This window comes from Furipterus horrens, unplaced genomic scaffold, assembly GCF_987537825.1.
Source record: "Furipterus horrens unplaced genomic scaffold, mFurHor1.1.pri manual_scaffold_15, whole genome shotgun sequence".
NCBI lineage: Eukaryota > Metazoa > Chordata > Mammalia > Chiroptera > Furipteridae > Furipterus > Furipterus horrens.
In genome coordinates, this window is record NW_028327185.1 from 10096224 (window position 1) to 10115767 (window position 19544).

Sequence of the window (19544 nt, forward strand, 5' to 3'; positions counted from 1 at the left end):
AATAATCATAGTTTGACAAATATCCATATATGCTACATTGTTTTTATTCCCAATCTTCTACAACAGAAGTAGAAAAAAAGATATAGAAAATTGTGGTACTTTGAGAGCTTGGTTGAAGTTTGAGGCAGGAACTCAATGATCAAGCTTTATGTAGATTTCTTGCAAATATAAGTAATTCAGTATGCAAATTGAATTACATTGCCTTGAGGTTAGGTTCCACTCATCAAATAATTTCAAAGTTTGGTTACAAGAATTTTGACAGAAAACAACCAGAGCTATTAGAATCATAAAGCATATAGAAAATTCTAACTCTACATTAATTTCAGTTGAAAATAAGGTTCTATTTTACAATATTGGTCATATTAAGTATTAGTGGATGATCCTATTTAAAACCTATCAATTGTTTGTCATATGTTGGTGCTAACATTGGGTCATTTTTATTCTCAGCTTTTACCACTACATAGAAAAAATATAACTGAATACTAATGCACATAATTTAGTAAATTAGGTTACCACTCCCGTGGGAAACCATTGATATTTTCTACCCAGTATGGGAACTAGGTGACTAGGATATAGGGCTGAGAAAGAGACTAACTATTCACTGCAAACCTTTACGGACCTTTGAATCGTGTTCCATGTAAATGTATTAGCTATTCAACTTTTCATTTAAAAAAGTGAATAAAAGAAGAAGTGAGGCTATGTTGTAATTATTCCTTTTGAGAGTTTTGGCTGTGTCATGGGGTGGCATTAGGAAGCCGTGGGATCAAGGGAGATTTGCTTTTGTTTTGGGGTGTGTGTGTTTCATATAAAATTGCCTCTAGTCACCTGGTTTTTATTAACAAAGTATGTCAAGTACACATGGCTCAGCCCATAAAATGGACTGGAGATACTAGCGTATGTGTGTGTGCACGATGGGAAATTCCAATACAAAGAAAAGCAGATAATGGTGGGGTGCAGGGGGAAGATTATCGAACAAGTGGAGTCCTTTAGAAAGGATTGCAGCAGCCTTCGGCAGGAGAGCTGCTTTCTTCACTTGTTCTGGAGGAGATGCTTGCATTGCAGGAGAGCAGATTAGTAGGTGTGGAGGTAGGAAGCCCGGAGAGTCTGCACATGGAGGACCCAGGAACGTGGGGTGAGCCCCCAGCTCAGAGTGTGAATGCAAGGGACAACTTCTGAGCTCAGCAGAGATCCTCAGGCACTTGCAACAACTTTGGTGCATTCGTGTCTGTTTAAATTGCTTTCTAATGTACCTACTGCTCCATCAAGTATTTAGTACCTACGGAAAAGAGGGCGTTAACATTTGTTTATAGGTTATTTGAAACTGTTTTACAATTTTGACCTAGGCACGTCAATACTAGCTGGTCCCGAAGGATCTGGCGAAAACCTCTTCAAGATGACAGAGCATGGGGAGAACATTAACTATACCGCTACCAGGGACACCACGTGCCTCTCCTTCCTCATGACCCTTCTTTTAAAGAGTTCCTGCCCGGTCCTCCTCACAGGTACGCAACATGTTTAAGGAAGGGGGTTTCCGAGTTAGGAAGAGTCTTAGTCATCATTGTCTAACCATTTTATTGTACACATCTGAGAAAATGCCCTTACAGCTTCACATGTTCCTACCAGCGGAACATAAATGCACGTGTCTCCACGTCTGCCAGCACAGCCATCATACGTCTTCTCCATCTCATTACTTTTGTGACAAGTCCCGGTAGAACCAGCGGACTAATGTATGTGTGGCCTCCATGGCCCGTGGGCTGAGATCCATAGCGGGCCACTGATAGTAGTAATCTTGACCGGTTTAATTAAATTTGCATAGGTAACTGCATGCAAAGAAGAGAAGTAAAAAACTGTCTTATTTTTTAATTTACATAATTCCTCAAGCCAGTGCTAAACTTTTGCAAAGGAGTAATTCAATACAGCTCTACTCTTCCTTAACATTTATTCCGACCATCCAGTTACCTCGCTTTCCCAGCTCTGTGCTCTGAAGTATTCCGGCAAAATGAAGCTGGAATGCTCAGATAACCCATCCTTGGCCCCCTGTTGGGGCAAAGAAGTTCTTTTCCTTCATATTTGGTGAGTTGTAAAGTCATGACTCCCGGTTCTGCTGCAATAAGGACTTTATTCCATTCTCTGCCCCCCCAGCCCCACCCCAGATTGTACTGGTAAAAATTTTCAGGGAAATGAACTTCATGTAGCGGTCCTGCTGTGCTATAAGCGAAATGCTTTGCGATCGGCTCAAGTGAACATTATGTAAGAAAATGGTTGACGCCTAACCCATTCTTTTGTAAGAGATGCCAACTGTATAAATACTTGGAGAGGCTTTTACATTAACTGCTTGATTTACCCACTCTTAACCACAATGTTTTAAAAAGGAGAGAGCAAAAACAGACTTTTCATGCAATTTTCACATGAAAGAAAATGTTATTGGTTCATTTTAATATGTTAGCATTTGTTCATTTTCTTGCATATAAACTGACCTAACATTACCCCCCCCCCCACCTTTGCCCCCCATGCTCGCTCCCGGAAGGAGACTTTGGTGTTGGGAAGACTGCTGCCATCACTCAGATGCTTGCGAAGTTAGAGGGCCCGGGAGGATTCGACGTAAAATATGGCTCACTTTTAGGAGAAGTCCTCTTATATAATGAAATTAAAAAATTAAGGTAGTATATATTAAATTTTGAATTTGATTTGTCTGGTAAAAAAAAATGTTTGCTTTGGTATCCAACTGCGCTTTGTTTTAAACAGTAAACCTGTTGTATAAAAATGCAGAAATATTCAAAAGAGGAGTTAAGAAAATCTTCACTTTTCCAAAATATTAACAACTAGATTAATTCCTTTAAGTGAGAAATTCTTATATTTTAAATATAACAAAATTTAAATTCAGATTTTTTTTTTTTTTACACCTAACAAAGGGCAGATATAAACTATTTTCCTTCCTGGGAAAATGTACATAAACATACAAGTAAAGTGTTGCATATAATTGGTTTTGCTGCACTAAAAATATATTTCCTTATCAAATATATAAATGTACAAAGAGCTATATTTGTCATTCTGCATGTCTCTTCCTGAAGGGAAAAAAAGAATGCAAGAGAAATCTAAATTGTGTAAATTTTGAAAGTTAGTTCTGATTCTGGAATAAAAGAGGGAATTGTGGAGGGGCCCAGATCGGACCTTTCCTCTAACCATTAGACTCCTTGGCCCAGTAGCCCAGTAGCCCAGCGCTTCCTTTGGCCCACACCAACCCTCTGCGTCAAGTCTGTTCTGTCTCCAGAACACGTCCTGAACTCTCCCACGTCTCTTTTTCCAATGTCACCTTTAGTCCAAGGCACCATCCCCCTCATCTCAGACCAACTATTTGGAATGGAATCCTCCTATGCTTAACTAAGGCCTTAAGTTTCAGAGAAACCAGTTTTGAAACATTTAGTACAATAAGAATCATTCCTTATCTAAATTATTATAATCATAAATAATGGAGTCTTGAAAAAATAAATGTTTACTGTCTGTTCAACATTTAAACTGCAGTGGATTGTAACAATAAAGAAAGGTAACCTAAGTGGGGGGAAACACTGGTAGACAAGACCAAAATAAAGGAGAATGGACTTTTGTTGAGTGATCCATGAGGCGAAATACCCAATAGCCTGGCATCCTGGGAATTTGCCCAGTTTGTTTTTTAGAGTAAGCCCATATTTTGTTAAATTTGGGTATCAGTTCCAATAGTGACACTTAATTTTATCCGTAAAAATGTGAATAAGAAAAAACCAATGTGTTTCCTTGCAGGACTTAGAAGTAAAATCAACCACACACTGATACTTTTATTTTATGTTGTTCATATGGCTACTAAGATAAATAAGCTAATTTTGAATCCTTAAAAATGTTTTATTCCACTAGCCTGAGACAGAATATCAGCATCTTGCTTTCCGAAACTCATAAGGCAGCAACTGGAAACCTAGGTATGTATCACAGTAGTTTCAGAACCTTCCTCTTTCAGTGGCATGCAAGTCATTACACGCTATCAGAAATCTCAGAGTGAAAATTCTGTTGATAGTTTAAAATAAAACATCCCAAAAAATACCCACTACCCTATTCAAAAGCTCTGATGGATCCCATAGAGGAGTGTCCTCTCTGCTTCCCAGGAGGAGAATTTGTCCTCTGGCCTCTCAGTGGGAGCTCAGGCGAAGGCTAGAAGGAAGCGAAGGCAGTATCTATCTGTTTTATTGTGGGATGCCTGCAGAAATAATGCAGCAGGAAAGGTACAATTCCGTAGTTCTCAAATCAGACTATATAGTAGATACACGTGGAGCTTCCAGAACCTCATCCTTGAAAATTCCAACTTAGTTGTTTGGGAGAAGCAGCTCCACCTCCGAAGAGGAAAGAGGAGTGGCCCAGAGATAGCTGTGCAGAGGGAACAGGAGCCTGGCCACAAGATTCCCGTCAGAAGAGCCTTTTGGGGTTTTCCCTTTTCCTTCTGCTGTAGCGCCATCCCGGACACCCCTTCTCAATGATCCGCACTCAGAGAATGTGTCCTAATTTCGATGACTGACAGATACACCAAGCTGCTTTTAGATCTTTCACATAGAATTTCATTTAAAAAAATAGTGTATTGCAAGTTAAATATTCCTAAAGCATTACAAGTTACATGTGTCTGTTGTGCATAAATGAATAAGGGTCCTCTGAGCTTCATACTGTTGCTTTTGGCTGTGATTGCAAAGAGACACTGTTTTCCATGTAAAAGGAAGGAAATATTTGGAAATATTTCAAAGCTGATATTCCTTCTCTCACTGATTTATTCGCAGAGTAATTTCTTTAAAATGACAATATAGTAAAATTATGTAATTTTTTATTAATACTTACAATAAAGCAAAAATATGTTGAAAGTGTTCTAAATATGTTTTTCTTTCCATATTTGGCATCATAGATCAGATTGCTAAAAAGCCAGAAAAATCTGAGGAAAGTTCCTTTAAAAATCATAATAATAAAGGAATTATAGTCTCTACAATAAATTTTACCATCAAGATGACAGCTGCCAAAGCCAAGGAGATGATTCTTAAGAAGTTAAGAAGAACTAGAGGCACCCTTGGAGCACCGAAAAGCAACCGGGTAAAACACCTCTCAGATGTGTTGATTAATCTGCTTGTACTAAAGTGATAACATGACTTATTTTAATTAATACTAATAAACAAACATAAGTGTAACATATACTCCTGAATATTACTATAAATGCACTTGAAATGGAAATTTTGGTTTTCAAATCAATACAACTCATTTTCCAACATGATTGAATTTTACTGACTCAGTATTACTAAGGCCAAACGAAGCTACTGGAATCTGAATTAAATATGTGCAGATAAGAAAACCAGAAAATGAGTTAGACTCCAGTTGTTTACTTAAGGTGTGTTTTACCACATTTTCTTCTTGGGACCACGGCTTGGGAGTATGAGACAAAGAGAAATTTATGGAATCCACGGCCTCAGGGAAAGGTATCAAGAGAACTGCCTTGTTATAATCCAGACAAGTCCTCCTTCCTTACCCATCTGCCAGCACATTGTTAACTGCCCAGCTGTTGAGCCAAACCCTCTGTCCCAGTGAAATTTACAGTCATGATTCCAGGTCGGGGCCACACAGGAAGCCCGGAGGCACGAGCTCTGCAGGAGGCGTTACTGAGAACAACACGTGGGGTTCTGAGCGACTTTGGGGTCTCACCCCCTGTGGCTGCCCATTCCAAATGCTTTTAAGGGTTTGCCTCAGATTTCCTCGATGTTAACGGAAGATTTGGGTAAATTTGGTGGGTCTTTTAACTAATTGGGTACATTTTCGGAACTTTGAAAAGGGCAGTAATTGCTCAACCAGATCACACAAATGAAAAAAATGCAAGAGAAATTTTGGTCAAACCAATTTGTCTATAATCATCCAGTTTGTGAGACAAAAGAGGGGACATTGAATGTCTCAAAATGCTAGTGACAGTTACAAATTAAGTAATTCAAAATAAGGTGCTATTCGTGGTTTTTTTAAAAATTTTACTTGTTTTACAAAAATAAATATCTCAGGGGGCTAATGTACACAGAGATTATAATCAGGATACTTCAGTGCATAGTATTTTCAAAAGTGGAAAGTAACACAGGCTTAAAAATTGGAAATGTGTCTGAATTTTCTGCTGGTTGTCCATGACAACATTTGCAGCAGAACTGTAGAAGTCGAGTTCCACATGACGAGTCTTACCCGGGTACATAGGAAATAAGTACCTCTGTACCTAAAACAGTGCCTTGAACATAGAAGGCCCTCACTAAGTAAATGTTGAGTGAATAATAATCATATTTGTTCCTTAGTAATAACCGTGATTAGATTACTTTATCCAGCATCAAATACACTTCTAACTTTTTATTGTGAGTCTGTAGAGGATGAGTAGAGTTTCTGCTATTTTGAAAACTTATTTTTTAAAATCATATCAAAATAGAATTTGGTCTGCTACTTTTTAATAGAAAAAGGATGTCATTACATACCATTTTGTTTTTCTACCATAGCATAGTTAATACTCCTAATTCATAATTTAAAGAAAAACAATCCTGATTGTTTTTAAAACCTTTTGTCTTCCTTAAGATTGTAATATTCATCGATGATCTGAATATGCCAGAAACAGATATGTATGGATCACAGCCACCCCTGGAATTAATCAGACAATTGCTAGATTTGGGAGGACTTTATGATACTGAAAAAATTGCATGGAAGGTAAAGTCCATATTTAATATCATTATTTAACAATAAACTAAGTATTTATAGCAATGTTGAGTGGATTAAGTGAGAAATTTAGAGACTCGAGTGAAATGGACTTGTAAAGCAAAAAAATTATGCCAAATGCATCTTTGCAGTTGAGCACAGTCCCTGGGTTCATAGAAATTCTAGGATTAAATCTTAACAAAAATTGCAAGTAGGTGCTATTGGTTTCGTTCCCGAGGCAAGTAATGCTCATTATTGTTTAGTGCATTAAGAGTTAATCCAATTTTTCTGTGCATCAGCAGTTAATGCAGCTGAGAAAAGCTAATCCCTAGGTAAGACCACTCTCATCTTTATTTTCAAGAACGTGGATCAAGGAATTGTAGAAGTATTGCAAAGTCAAAAATAGCCCAAGGAGGAATTTCTGTGCAATTCTTTTTGTTACACTGACCCAAGTCAGAACGGCTTAAATGTCGTTGTTGTTTTTAGTAAATGCACTTTTCTCCCTATTTGGTTCCTTCTCTGGAAACATAAGCCCTGTGTTCCAGAACTGACTTCATCACTTAAACATCCTGGGCCTCCGTTCCTCTTCTGTAAAATACGTGGTTGCATTACCAAGGAGTTTCACGTCTCAGGCAAACCTGGGCCCCGGAGCCCAAATAACTTATGCTGGCTGGTGAGTGACATCAGCTCCGACCCGGGTCAGACTGGCACGAACCCAAGACCGAAGAATCGAGATGCAGCCTGCCCAGGGAGAGCCCAGGTGACTGGGAAAAAAGACAAAGCAAGACAGGGTCTGGTATGCCCGGCTTGAAGAAGTTCCTTGAACTGACAAGAAAATAGTGAGGCTTTTCCTGGGATCCTGTGACCTAGGACATGCGGGCACCGGCAGGAACAAAGCTGTGAAAAGCACCCCACTCTGAGGAGGCTGGATTGTCCCGTGTGTGTCCACCCGGCCCTCCATGCTGGGATGGCAGATGTCAGGCCACCCCACACCAGGCCTGGCTTTTCTGGAGACGCACTCGCCAGGCGGGTCCCCTGCCGTCTCCCCAGAATCCGCTCTGGCAGCCTCAGTAACAGACTGTTTCTTTCCCAGGGATGGCTCCTGTAAAGTCAGGCTATTTCCTGATGACATTTCGAAAGCTCTCTAGAAGTAACGTGCCTTGAAATTACATTTTGGGGGGTGGGGAGGGCTTTAATTCTAAGAAGAGAGACTTCTGTGAGCATCATAATTTCTGTTTTGCAGAGAATAATAATCTTAACCTTTTTGCTTAAACATTTTAAATCTTTTGTCCACTTGTGGGAAATGGGAACACATTTCACTTTCTACAGTTATGCTTCGTTTTCACTCTCTCCACAGAATATTCAAGATCTCTCCCTCGTGGCGGCTTGTGTCCCCTTGGTCGGCGTCAGGGATGTCAGCCCGCGCCTCCTGAGACATTTTTCCATTCTGGTGCTGCCGCATCCTCCACAGGGTGCCCTGCGCACTATTTTCCAGGTAACCCATCTAGCTCATTTTCTACTGGGAAAAAAAAACTAAATTCCATACTGTAGGGGGAAATGTGAGAACTTAAAACCGCTACTATTGAACAAAAATTCTCTTAAGGGGATGAATTTTATTTCTCCCTCTATACTTTCTGGCCTATTGTTAGAATTTGTCTCTAAATATCAAAAATATAGTTTAGTGTGTGTATGAAACACCTTGGTGTGTGCTTAATAAATGTTTAAAATGTAGATCCCAAGAGTTTATTCTCAGAGATTCTGATTCACTATATCTGGGGTGGAGTTCAGGAGTGTGTTGGCAAGCACACCTGGTTTTTGCTGGTATTGATTGATTCTTTTCATTTTCTTTTTTTTTTTTTATCAGAAGTCTTTTATCATTTTTTCACACTTACCATGCCATGAATTCACAGGGAATGAATTTCAGCAGCTCAGGCGCCTTCCCTTTAGCTCTCACAGAGTCTGCTTCTCTGGGTGGGGAAAGCTGATGCTACAGTTGGACCGGGGTGCCTTTCTCTTGGGCTTCCTTCTCTTTCTGATCCTTTTCCTTCGCACATTTCCGGAAGCTCTCTCGACGCTGGGAGCACTTACTATGCTCAGTAACGCACACGAATTCTCTTGGCAAGAACCTTGCCCTTCACTTGCTTGTTTACAGCGATGCCCACCGCATGCCGGGTGACACTGTAGACTCTTCCAGCTTTGCCATGGGAACGTCTGTGAGGCATTCCTATTTGAACAGTGCCCATTCCCTTGATGTCTACAATATCACCTTTCTTGTAGATTTGCATGTATGTAGCCAAAGGAGCAACTCCATGTTTTCTAAAAGGCCTAGGGGACATATAGCAGGTACCTCTCCTCCTTCCCTTGGTGTTAGTCATTCTGGCGAATTACTGAAAGGTGGCGGTTCCAGCCGAAAAGAAGCTCTTTTCATTTTCTTATAGGATAAAAAGTAATGAGAGAAAAAAAAATCTAACTATCTTATCAGAAAAATGGCTTAAGCTGAAATCTAGTTTGATTAGGTAAATACACCCTATGCAGGATTATTGAATTGTTATTATTTTAATTTATGGGGTGACATTGTTTCATATGGTCATAAGGTTTCAGGTGGACAATTCTATGATACATGATCTGTATTTTGCATTGTGTGCCCACCACCCAAAGTGAAATCATCTTCCATCACCGTATATTTGGCCCTAAGTTTTTCAAAATGAATCATTTGCTTTTCTTCTTTCTTATGTAAAGTTTCAAGATTAATTTTTAAAATCCATTTTTTCAAAAAAACACTCAGTAATTCTGCAGATGCTCAATAATCAACACCTCATAAAATCCTGATGTAAAAAGGATATATACATGTACCAATCCAAACTGAAATAATAGTTTTATCATTTTATATTTCTTCTAGTAACATCTACCAGGGAGCAGGAATGTGGAGGAATTCCCAGCGCAGCTGGGATACACACCGCTGGGGCATAAACTGTCGCCAGGGACAAAACACAGGCCTCTAGGTCATTCAGCGAACTAGGACCAGTTGGAATTTTCCCATTTGTAACATCTAGAATGTTCTTTTACTGGTCTGCCATTTGTTTAAAGTGGACTCCCAACTGCTAACATTTTGAATATTATAGTACACACATCTCCTTTTTCAGTAGGATTTAGCTTGAAATAGTCTGTGCTTAACATTTTTAGCAAACTGAATCATTAAATTTCTTTTTAAAGGTTCATTTGGGAATGTATTTCTCCATCCATAACTTCACAGCTGATGTTCAGAAAAGTAAGGATCAAATAATATCTTGTTCTCTAGCTATTTACTATCACGTATGTCAGAATATGTTACCAACACCAACGAAATGTCACTACATGTTTAATCTTCGGGATATGTTTAAGGTTTGTTTTAAAATTCATTCTCTAGCTTATTTTAATCTTTAAGTTGAGGAAATGTAATTCTACTGAATTGACTCTCTCCATTTTCCTTATGCATTGATACTGTCAATGTTAAAATGTTAAAAGGGGCAAAAAGGAAATTCAAATTGGTTAGTTTTGCTATTTATTAGCAGCTTATGCCATGAGCCAGTTAAAAAGAATCATTGAGATAATTCCATGCAGAGACGTCAGTGATAAAACCACTAGAGACTCTCAGCGGGGAAGGAAGTACAAGGTTATAACGTAGATTTTGGTTTTGCTTTATCTCTGAGGTTTTGTTGAGACTTTTAGAAAATGAGAGCCTGTGTGCCCTTCATAAACATGCCCGAAATGATACCCGTCTCGCTTTTTACACCAGGGAATGTTGCCAACAGCGTGGATTTAGCCATCAGCTTTCATCAAACACATAATTTTCAGAATTAAAATATTAAGGAAAACAACTTTTGAATTTGATTGTTCTCTCCTCACTGTGGCACATACATACAGTGTTTGAAGTGGTTTATAAGGTTTTTTAAATCCAAATTAAGAATCCTGGAACATAACGCTAAGAGGCACCCCTGTATCCCCACCAACCCTGCCTCCACCGTCCAGACCTGGGCTTCCCATCCTGGCAGGGCCTCCTGCTCTGCGCATGGCTGAGGGGTCCTGAGCCCGTGTCGCTCTCATGGTGAGGCCAGGCCAGTCCTCCCAGATTTGTAACTGGCCCGGTCATCAAAAAGTCTAGATTGTCACATGTAGAAATTGTCAGTCCTTACCTTGGATGACTGCTTCTATTTGGATAGAAACATGAACCTACAAAAAACTGAGACTTTACTCACATACTTCCTGCCAATGTTTTTAATAATGTTATTTTTAAATCCCTAATAGCTTCTTCTAGGATTGCTGCAGGCCGACAAGGCTGTGATTAACTCCAGAGAGATGGCTGCTCTGCTCTTTGTCCATGAAGCCGCGCGAGTGTTTCACGATCGCTTAATGGAACACACTGAAAAAAGGCTTTTCTATCAGTTTCTTTCAAGGGAACTTGAGAATTATTTTCAGGTAAACACTTTAAAAATGATTTTAAATGGTGTCCTGGGCAAAAGTATTGTTTTAAAGTATGCAGACATTTCTATAATATTAATGAAAGAAATGTTATGCCATTTTTCACTTGAAGGTATCTAAATATAGATTTGATATGATGGAAATGATAGGGTCTTGATGCCTTTGCTCACGTATTTCACCTCTGTGGGGCCTCAGACTGCTCATTTTTCTCTAGGACGAGCAGAAGTGTACACTCTCAGGATACCTCCACAAGATCCTCCTCTCTCTCCAGCCCTTGACCTTGAATTTCCACAGTGCTTCTTAGTCCAGGTCACAAAAGAAAGTGTTTCCATAAACTGATGCACAGTAAAAGGGTTGTAACTGTGTGTTCTGTTGAAGGTTTCCTTGCTGTGCTGAAGCTTTTTGGTTTGGTGTACAGTAATCCCTCTCTATATCGCAGTTCGCTTATCGCGGGCTCACTGTAACACGGGAGTTTTTAAAATATCATATTTAATTATTTGTCATGGATTTTTCACTATATCGCGGGATTTTGTGGTTCTGTACAGTAAATACTAAAATAAATGTAAGGTTCCAACTTCGCGGATTTTCACCTATCACGGGGGGGTCTAGAACGTAATACCCGCGATAAGTGAGGGATCACTGTAGTCCCATTTGTTTATTTTTGTTGTGGTTTCCCTCACTCAAAGGGACATGTCCAAAAAGGTGCATTACTCAGACTGATGTCAGATAGTTTACTTCCTATGTTTCATTCTAGGAGTTTTATGGCTTCAGGCCTCACATTTAAGTCTTTAACACACTTTAAGTTTATTCTTGTACATGGTCTAAGAGAGTAATCGAAATGATAAAGAGACTGTCATCGCTCCAGTGTGTATTTTACCTTTTTTGTCATAGTTGAGTTGACCATATAAGCTAGGTTTATTTCTGGGTTCTCTGTTCCGTTGATCTGTGTGTCTGTTTTCATGCCAGCACCAGGCTGTTGTGATTGTCATAGCTTTGTAATATAGTTTGAAATCAGGGAGCATGATGCCATGTAGGAAACCCTCAACAAAACAAAAAGACAGCCTACTGAGTGGGAGAATATACTCTCAAATGATATATCTGACAAGGGGTCAATAGCCAAAATATATAAGAAACACAACTCAATAACAAAAATAATAATAATAAACAGTCCATTAAAAAAATGGGCAGGAACATGAAAAGACATTTCTCCAAAGAAGACATACAGAGGGGCAACAGACATATGAAAAGATGCTCAACCTCACTAATCATCGGGGAAATTCAAATTAAAACCACAATGAGATACCACCTCATACCTGTCAGAATGGCTATTACCAAAAAGTCAACAAATAACGTGCTGGTGAGGATGCAGAGAAAAGAGAACGCTTGTGCATTGTTGGTGGGAATGCAGACTGCTGCAGCCACTGTGGAAAACAGTGTTGGGATTCCTCAAAATAAATAGATACACCATATGACCCAGAAACTCCACTTTTGGCTATTTATCAAAAAAATACCCCACTAATTTGGAAAGATATATGCATGCCTATATTCACTGCAGCATTATTTACAGTAGCCAAGATATGGAAGCAGCCTAAGGTGTCCACCCATAGATGAATGGCTAAACAATATGCGATACACACACACATATACACACGCACACAAAATGAAATATTACATAGACACAAAGAATGAAATCTTGTCATTTGCAACAGTACGGATGTACCCAGACACCTGCAAGGAGCCGGTGTGGACCCTGCCTCCAAACACCTTACAGCCTAGCAGGTGTGCCACATTTCTGTAAGTGCTGTTACAGGCGTGTGCACACGCCACAGTGGTGGAACAGAGGAAGAAAACCTAGTTTTCTCTACCTGGTTTTAGGGGAGAGGGAAAGAGTCCGACTTCAAAGAGGAGGTAGCCCATGACCTTGGTATGAAAGGCACATTCACCAAGAGGACCAGGAAAGCAAGTGTGGAAGTGTGCAGCTCTGTGGTGGTAATTAACAATTAGGGGAAGTTTTTTTGTTTGTTTTTTTTTTCAGATTGTTGGTGAGACCTCAAAATGTTATTTCCACAACAGGGGTTCTTAACATGGGACCCATGGATCCTCAAAGAGCTCTTAGATAAAACTGTATTTTAATGTATTTCGTTTCCTTTGTAACCTTTGTACTTTGCTCTATGCATTTTAAAATATTATTCTGAGAAGACCACACGTTTCACCACCGAAAGGGACCCATGGCACAAAAACAGGTTCAGAAACCCCGAGGCTTAGATCTATAGTACCAGAGCTTTTCGGATACAGATATATTACATTAATTTTGATAAGTAGAACTGCGCTATTAACAGATACTGTTAAACTATTATATTACAAATAGATTCAATGGACCAAAGAATCACTGATGAATGACTCAACTGTATTTGTGGATTTCTTGGATATAAACAAGTCTCACAGAAAAAAGACCTATGAGAATACGAATGACTATAATAAACTTGCCAAGGTGCTTAGTGAGTTCCAAATGAGGTTGAGTTCAACGTCTTTGGAGGTAAAGACATATCAAACATGAGAAATACTGTATATGTATATATGTATTCATATATGCACACATATGTAGATAAAATATCTTTAAGGTGTGTGTGTGTAAAGGAGAGGGTTCCGGGAAACTGCACCCTCGTATTTTAAAGCAGACCGTTAGAAATACAGTTTTATGCTGTCTCATCGTATTTTGCCTCATTAAGGGTAAAATTTTAAATACTTGGGGCACAGCTGAGGCTGGGGGGAGTTGAACGATGAGCGTTAGTGGAATTAGGAAACGCAAGAGAGAGCGTGGCGGCAGGGCCCGGAGTAGCACAAGCAGCAACACAGTGGGTGGGACACCTGTGCGGCTTTCCCATTGTTGTGGGCAGAGATGTGCTGGCACAGGGGCACCGGCAAGGTCCCAGATACCGTGGACCAACCTCCTAAGACTCTTCCTCCCGCCACTCATGCCACCCCGAGGCACCGCCATAGACAAGCAGCCGGATGCTGCTGTTTGCGTTGCTCCCTCCCCATGAGCCTATGCCGCCACCACCAGCCATCTTGCTCCCAGACTATCAGCACAGGGACAGTCTTCACTGTGCCAATGCATTTTCCATAACATAAACTACTTGGCTGGGTCTAGGTTACTAGAACTGATTCTCATTTCTGTAGCCTCGCACGTAAATCCATCATGGACCCTCCCCTCTGCCTGTCACCAGTCTATTTGTCCCATTTCTTCTGCTAGATTTCTCATTCCATGGTGTTCTTCAAGGAAGCCATAGAGCACATCACAAGGGCCGCGCGGGTCCTTCGGCAGCCGGGGAGTCACATGCTATTGGTAAGCATTCAAGTTCTTCAAATGTTTTTAAGTTTGTAAAATAAAAATTAAAGATATCTAAGGAATCTACTTTGCTTACAGAAATTTTGTTTATCCAGACTTTCCATGTATGAAAGGTCAGAGACATTGAGCCATAGGACAAGACTTTTGTCCTCTCAAGAGTCTGCCTAAGACATTTATCAGCACATAAAAGTGTTACTTGTTTTTAGAAGGAATTTGATATGAATAGAAGTGGTGGTTCTGGCACCGTCCCTAGCATATCCTGAGCATTAATATACCATCTGCGCAGGTGGAGCTTTACTTCTAAATAATGCACTTACTTGAAGGTTGATTTAGAAACATGAGTCTTTGCGCAAAGCTTTACTTTTCATGAAAAGAGGCGGGAGTTAAATTCTTGGAAAATCCCAAATACCTCGAATAGAGAAAAGCTTTCCAAGACTCCATAGAATCCAACATATCCAGCCAATTATGCGAATCACATAATTCATGAGTGTTTGTGTAAGCTATTATGTATGTCGGTTTCCTTACATTCTCCAGATTTTAGAGGGTGGCTCATCCTTTACTCATAACGCCCTTTCCACATCTTCCAAGCTGGCAAGGTGGCGTTGCCCTGACCCTTCATCAGTCACTATACTTCTGTCTGTCTGTCTGTCTCTCTCGTCCCATACAGGAAAGTTTTCCCGCCTTTGAGGACTCATATTGTTAAACTGAGCCTGACTAGATAATACAAAAGAACCTCCCACTTCAAGGTCCTTCATCACATTGCTGAAGTCTGTTTTCCCATCCAGGGATCATGTCGTATTATTAGGGATGGGGTGGCAAGGATGATATTCTGCCTGCCTAGCACAGACCAGGCAGTGGTATTTTTTTTTCTTTTTCTCTTAGCTGCTTTAAAAAAAAGTTTCATAAAACAATAATTATAAAACTATTGCTAAGATAATAACAAAGATATGGTATATATAATAATAAATAGCACAAAAGAGGAGTAGCTCTATTAGAGAAAACTTTCTATATTTTACTGGAATCAAGTTAGTATGAATTTTAAATAGATAAATTAAAATATTAAGTATAATCCCTAGAGGAACCATTGAATTGTATGCTTAAAACAGATGTAGTCTGTAAATTACATTTCAATAAAGCTAGTTGCAAAGGTAATACTTTGTCATCATTACTAAAAGCACTGACATGTTTACTGCTCAAAATAAATAGGAGAAGACCTATCTAATTTCTTATAAATGAAGAATCAAATATTGACAATGATCTACTGATCAGTTAGAAGCCTGTATATGCTATTTTCCCCGTTTCTTTCCAGTGAAGTTATATACTCCAAGAGACTGAAGAGAAAAAATGAAAATACTGAGTGTATATGAATGCCTTATGAAACTTTGATAAAATACTTTATGTTTAATTTAGCTCCTCAAAAAGTTATAAAAAGAGTCTAAGGTATTTTTACTGTCTAAACCTCTAGCACATCTAGCCAGAAAACTTTACAGTAAAAGACTCCAGAACATATATAGGAATCACATGTTGGATTTGTTTCCTTCCAAAGATTGGAATAGATGGATGTGGAAAAGAAACCTGTGCAACCCTGGCCTGTTATCTGACAGATCACAAAATATACCTGATGCCCGGATCACACAATTACGCCTACCTGGAATTCAAAGAAGACTTTAAAAAGGTGTTTATTCAAGCAGGACTAGAAGGGAACCCCACCGCTTTGATCGTTGCTAATTTAAGCCTAGATCAGGTAAGGACTTTTTGTCTCTATCATTTGCTTAAGTTTGATATGTAAGTGCCCCCACCCCCATTTAATATTTGAAAAGAAAACGTTTCTCCCTAATCCTGCTAACCTGCCCTATCAGTGCCTTTCATTCCTCTTGTTACAGCCCATAGAGCTTATATATCTGTAATGAGGACGTAGGGCGTTCTGCATACGCCTTACACAAAAGCGTTTTCTGGGTCTTTACAATTTCTATTCTGACTGACCCATCACAGATGTTTGTTGGGCAGTTGGCAGTGGTCCGTCTGTGTAGGTGATGTCAGCCAGCTCGCACCTGAGCTGGTTTTGTCATCTGTGATCACAATCCCGCTGTCCTCTGCACCCGCTGCCTGCCCGCAGTGCGCGCACCAGAGCGGAGGGCGCTGTTTCTCTCCCGGAACCTCCCCGCTTTCACCATCAGTAAGGGCTTTCCACTCAGGACATATTTCATGTGTAAACGAGCAAACGCTGTGAATCACCCAGCCTTCAAAAAATTGTTCTTTTCAAGGAGTTATACCCGTCCACACAATTAGATTGTATTGACTTCTCTGTGGCAAAATCTCAAAGAGACACTGTTCATTATCTGACATCCTCGCAAGTATAGTTATCAGTATTGTTCACACTCTCATCTTGATTTTTCCCCTAATTCTGGGCCTCCTTTTATGTCATATTTCGAGAATAAATCCAAGTGCCATTCGATATCCGCAGTACGCCAGAATATCCAGTTTTTCTGGTTTAACTATATCCTTCCCATCCCAACTTAAGTACCCTGCTGAGTGGATCAGGTTGAGGTTTCTGCCAGACACTTGCATTCTGCAGCTCCGAAGAGGCAGTTTCTCCCATGCAGGAGCACATTCTTCTAATTTAAGAAATAATTTTTTAGAAAACCACTATCAGATCAAAGCTGAGATGAACATGCTCCTCTACTCCCCTGTTACACGGGACTCCGGGGTCACTGGATCTCCTCTCCACGCTGTCCAGGTTTCTTCTGGCCACATCACTGCTTTTTACGTAAATCAACAAAGGGTGTTATGACTTTGTAAAGTTAACACGTGTTCAGTGGAGCACAGGGTGCCAGATGGTGGGTGGCAGTTCCGTGACGCAAGACAAAAGGAAACAGAAGTTTATTACTCACAGGTCCTGGAGGAAGTACACGGAACACCTCGCAGGGCCATGTGGGGAGGTGAAGGCAGAGTGCAGATGGAGAGAGGAAGGCAGGGCCTGGGGCTCGTGCCTTTGTGAGGGTGCATGTGTCTTGCTTTGGGGTCTCTGGGTGAGGGCCAGATGGGTCAGTTCAGTCCCAAAGAGTGTGGTATTGGTAAGCCCCATCGGGTGTCATCTAAGGGACACACGGGGTGCACAGGCCCTGGGAGGCCAGGAGACTGTCGATCGCAAGGGCTGCTGAGGAACTCACGTTGGGAACTTAGGTTTGTCTGTGACTTTACAGGCTGCCATCTGGGGTGAGTGCTTGGTGAGGGGTAGTGTCCATTTAAGGCCCCCACAGGCCTCTTGGCCAAACCAAATGGATGCCCCCGTGGCAGTACCGCGGAGTAGCTGAGCTAAACTCTTGATGGGTGGGTAATAGTCAGTGTGTTCAATGAGCTTTGGTGGGCCTCCGTCATAGATGAGACAGGAAAGAAAGCAGCTACCCCGTGTCACCTCTGCTGGCGATGCCCCGCCAGCTCTCCACCCGTCCTCAATGAGCGGAAATACCAGGAGCCTGTGAGTGTCTAAGCAGTATCCTGAGGCACCAATAAGGCGCAGGTGCTTTTCAGTTCTATTTTTTAAGAAAGCTTGGATTTATTCTCAAAACCAAAATGTTCATATTTTCAGAAACTCCTCTGGTACAAATTTTTTCTTTGCTCTTTCTCCTCTGTTACCTTGTCTCTTTGCCTTGGAACCCTTGATCGAGATGAACTTGACAGAAGTAGAATAATCCTGGTTTGGGCGGCATTCAAACACAGAAGTAGACAGACTGAGGTCTTCTGTAATCTGCTGGAGGCGAAGTCCCTGCTCCATTCCTTGTTGGTCCCACCCCTCCTGTGCCTCTCCACCTGGTGCCTGCCACAAGGGCGGGCGTACTGAGGGGCCCAACGCATGTTTCTCTCGTGCCTGAATCAGTGAGTGGAGGAAAGAAGCTTATTTGACTAAAAAAAGAAATTTTTTTGATGGGTTTGCATTAAGAGAAGTTTAGTTTTTTAAAAGAATTAACCCGAATTCTCCCTTAAACACTATTGCTTGGCATGTTTAGAGTAGGGTACATGAATAATTTCCTCATCTACGATTAAATATGTGTTTCACCTAAGGAGGCGTTTTTGGAGGATTTGAACAGCATTCTCAGTTTGGGGAAAATGCCTGACTTATTTGAAAATGAGGAGCTGGACTCTTTTGCACTAAGGATTCGATCTCTTGCTGAACAGACTGATTATATTGATAGCAGGCAAGCTTTACTTTCGTTCTTCCAAAAGGTAACTCTTTTTGTGCATTTGGCTTTATCAAACTGTCATGTTAAGTGAAAAGTGCTCTACATTCATAATCCTGTACATGATTCTCAACTTGGGTAATTTCTTTAGTTCCTTAAATGAGTTTTTAAAGCTAAAGTAATGACTGCCATCCCTACACGTAGACACACCAAAGATGAACGTCTGGCTTAAATACATAATACAGTAGGCCCTCTCTATATCGCGGTTCACTTATTGCGGCCTCACTGTATCACTGAATTTTTAAAAATATTGTATTTATTTATCGTGGATTTTTTGCTCTATTGTGGGATTTTGCGGTACTGTACAGGAAATACTAAAATAAATGTAAGGTTCCTACTTCGTGGATTCTCACCTATCGCGGGGCGTCTAGAATGTAATACCCGTGGTAAGTGAGGGATCACTGTACCAGCTGGAAGTAACCAGAGACGAGACCTACAGAGATTTCCTGCACCGAGACTCCCACCCAGCCAGTGAGGTTCTCATTTGTAGGCAGGCAAGAAATAAGATATTTTTTTATCCCTTTGAATCATAGCCCTAAAACTGACCAGGAAGCGATGGGTGCAGAAAAAGTCTAGGCCAGAAAAAGCAGGCGATGTTCAGAAAGTGCTCGGCGGCGGGCTGGCTGTGAAAGGCCCAGTCTGATGAGAGAAACAAACCGCCCCAGTGGCCAAGGCTGTCTGTGTCTTCACGATGTGATCACAGACCCGCGGCGCAGCCAACAGATAGGTGTGGTTACCCAACCAAAGCGGCCACGGGGAAGCAGCCCAGGGCAGCTTCTTGCTGGTGC

General features: G+C 40.6%; 1 protein-coding gene across 1 annotated transcript in view; it reads left to right on the forward strand.

Moving 5' to 3' along the window:
* The window catches only part of LOC149992380 (dynein axonemal heavy chain 14-like), an 85633-nt gene that overhangs the window by 9552 nt on the left and 56537 nt on the right, over positions 1 to 19544 (forward strand). Inside the window, exons 3-12 of the mRNA XM_090263288.1 lie at positions 1344 to 1502; positions 2528 to 2663; positions 3889 to 3950; positions 4916 to 5097; positions 6595 to 6723; positions 8069 to 8206; positions 9925 to 10092; positions 10996 to 11166; positions 16065 to 16262; positions 18581 to 18742. Coding sequence (XP_090119414.1) covers positions 1344 to 1502; positions 2528 to 2663; positions 3889 to 3950; positions 4916 to 5097; positions 6595 to 6723; positions 8069 to 8206; positions 9925 to 10092; positions 10996 to 11166; positions 16065 to 16262; positions 18581 to 18742 — 1505 coding nt within the window. The remainder of the gene's footprint in view (positions 1 to 1343; positions 1503 to 2527; positions 2664 to 3888; positions 3951 to 4915; positions 5098 to 6594; positions 6724 to 8068; positions 8207 to 9924; positions 10093 to 10995; positions 11167 to 16064; positions 16263 to 18580; positions 18743 to 19544) is intronic.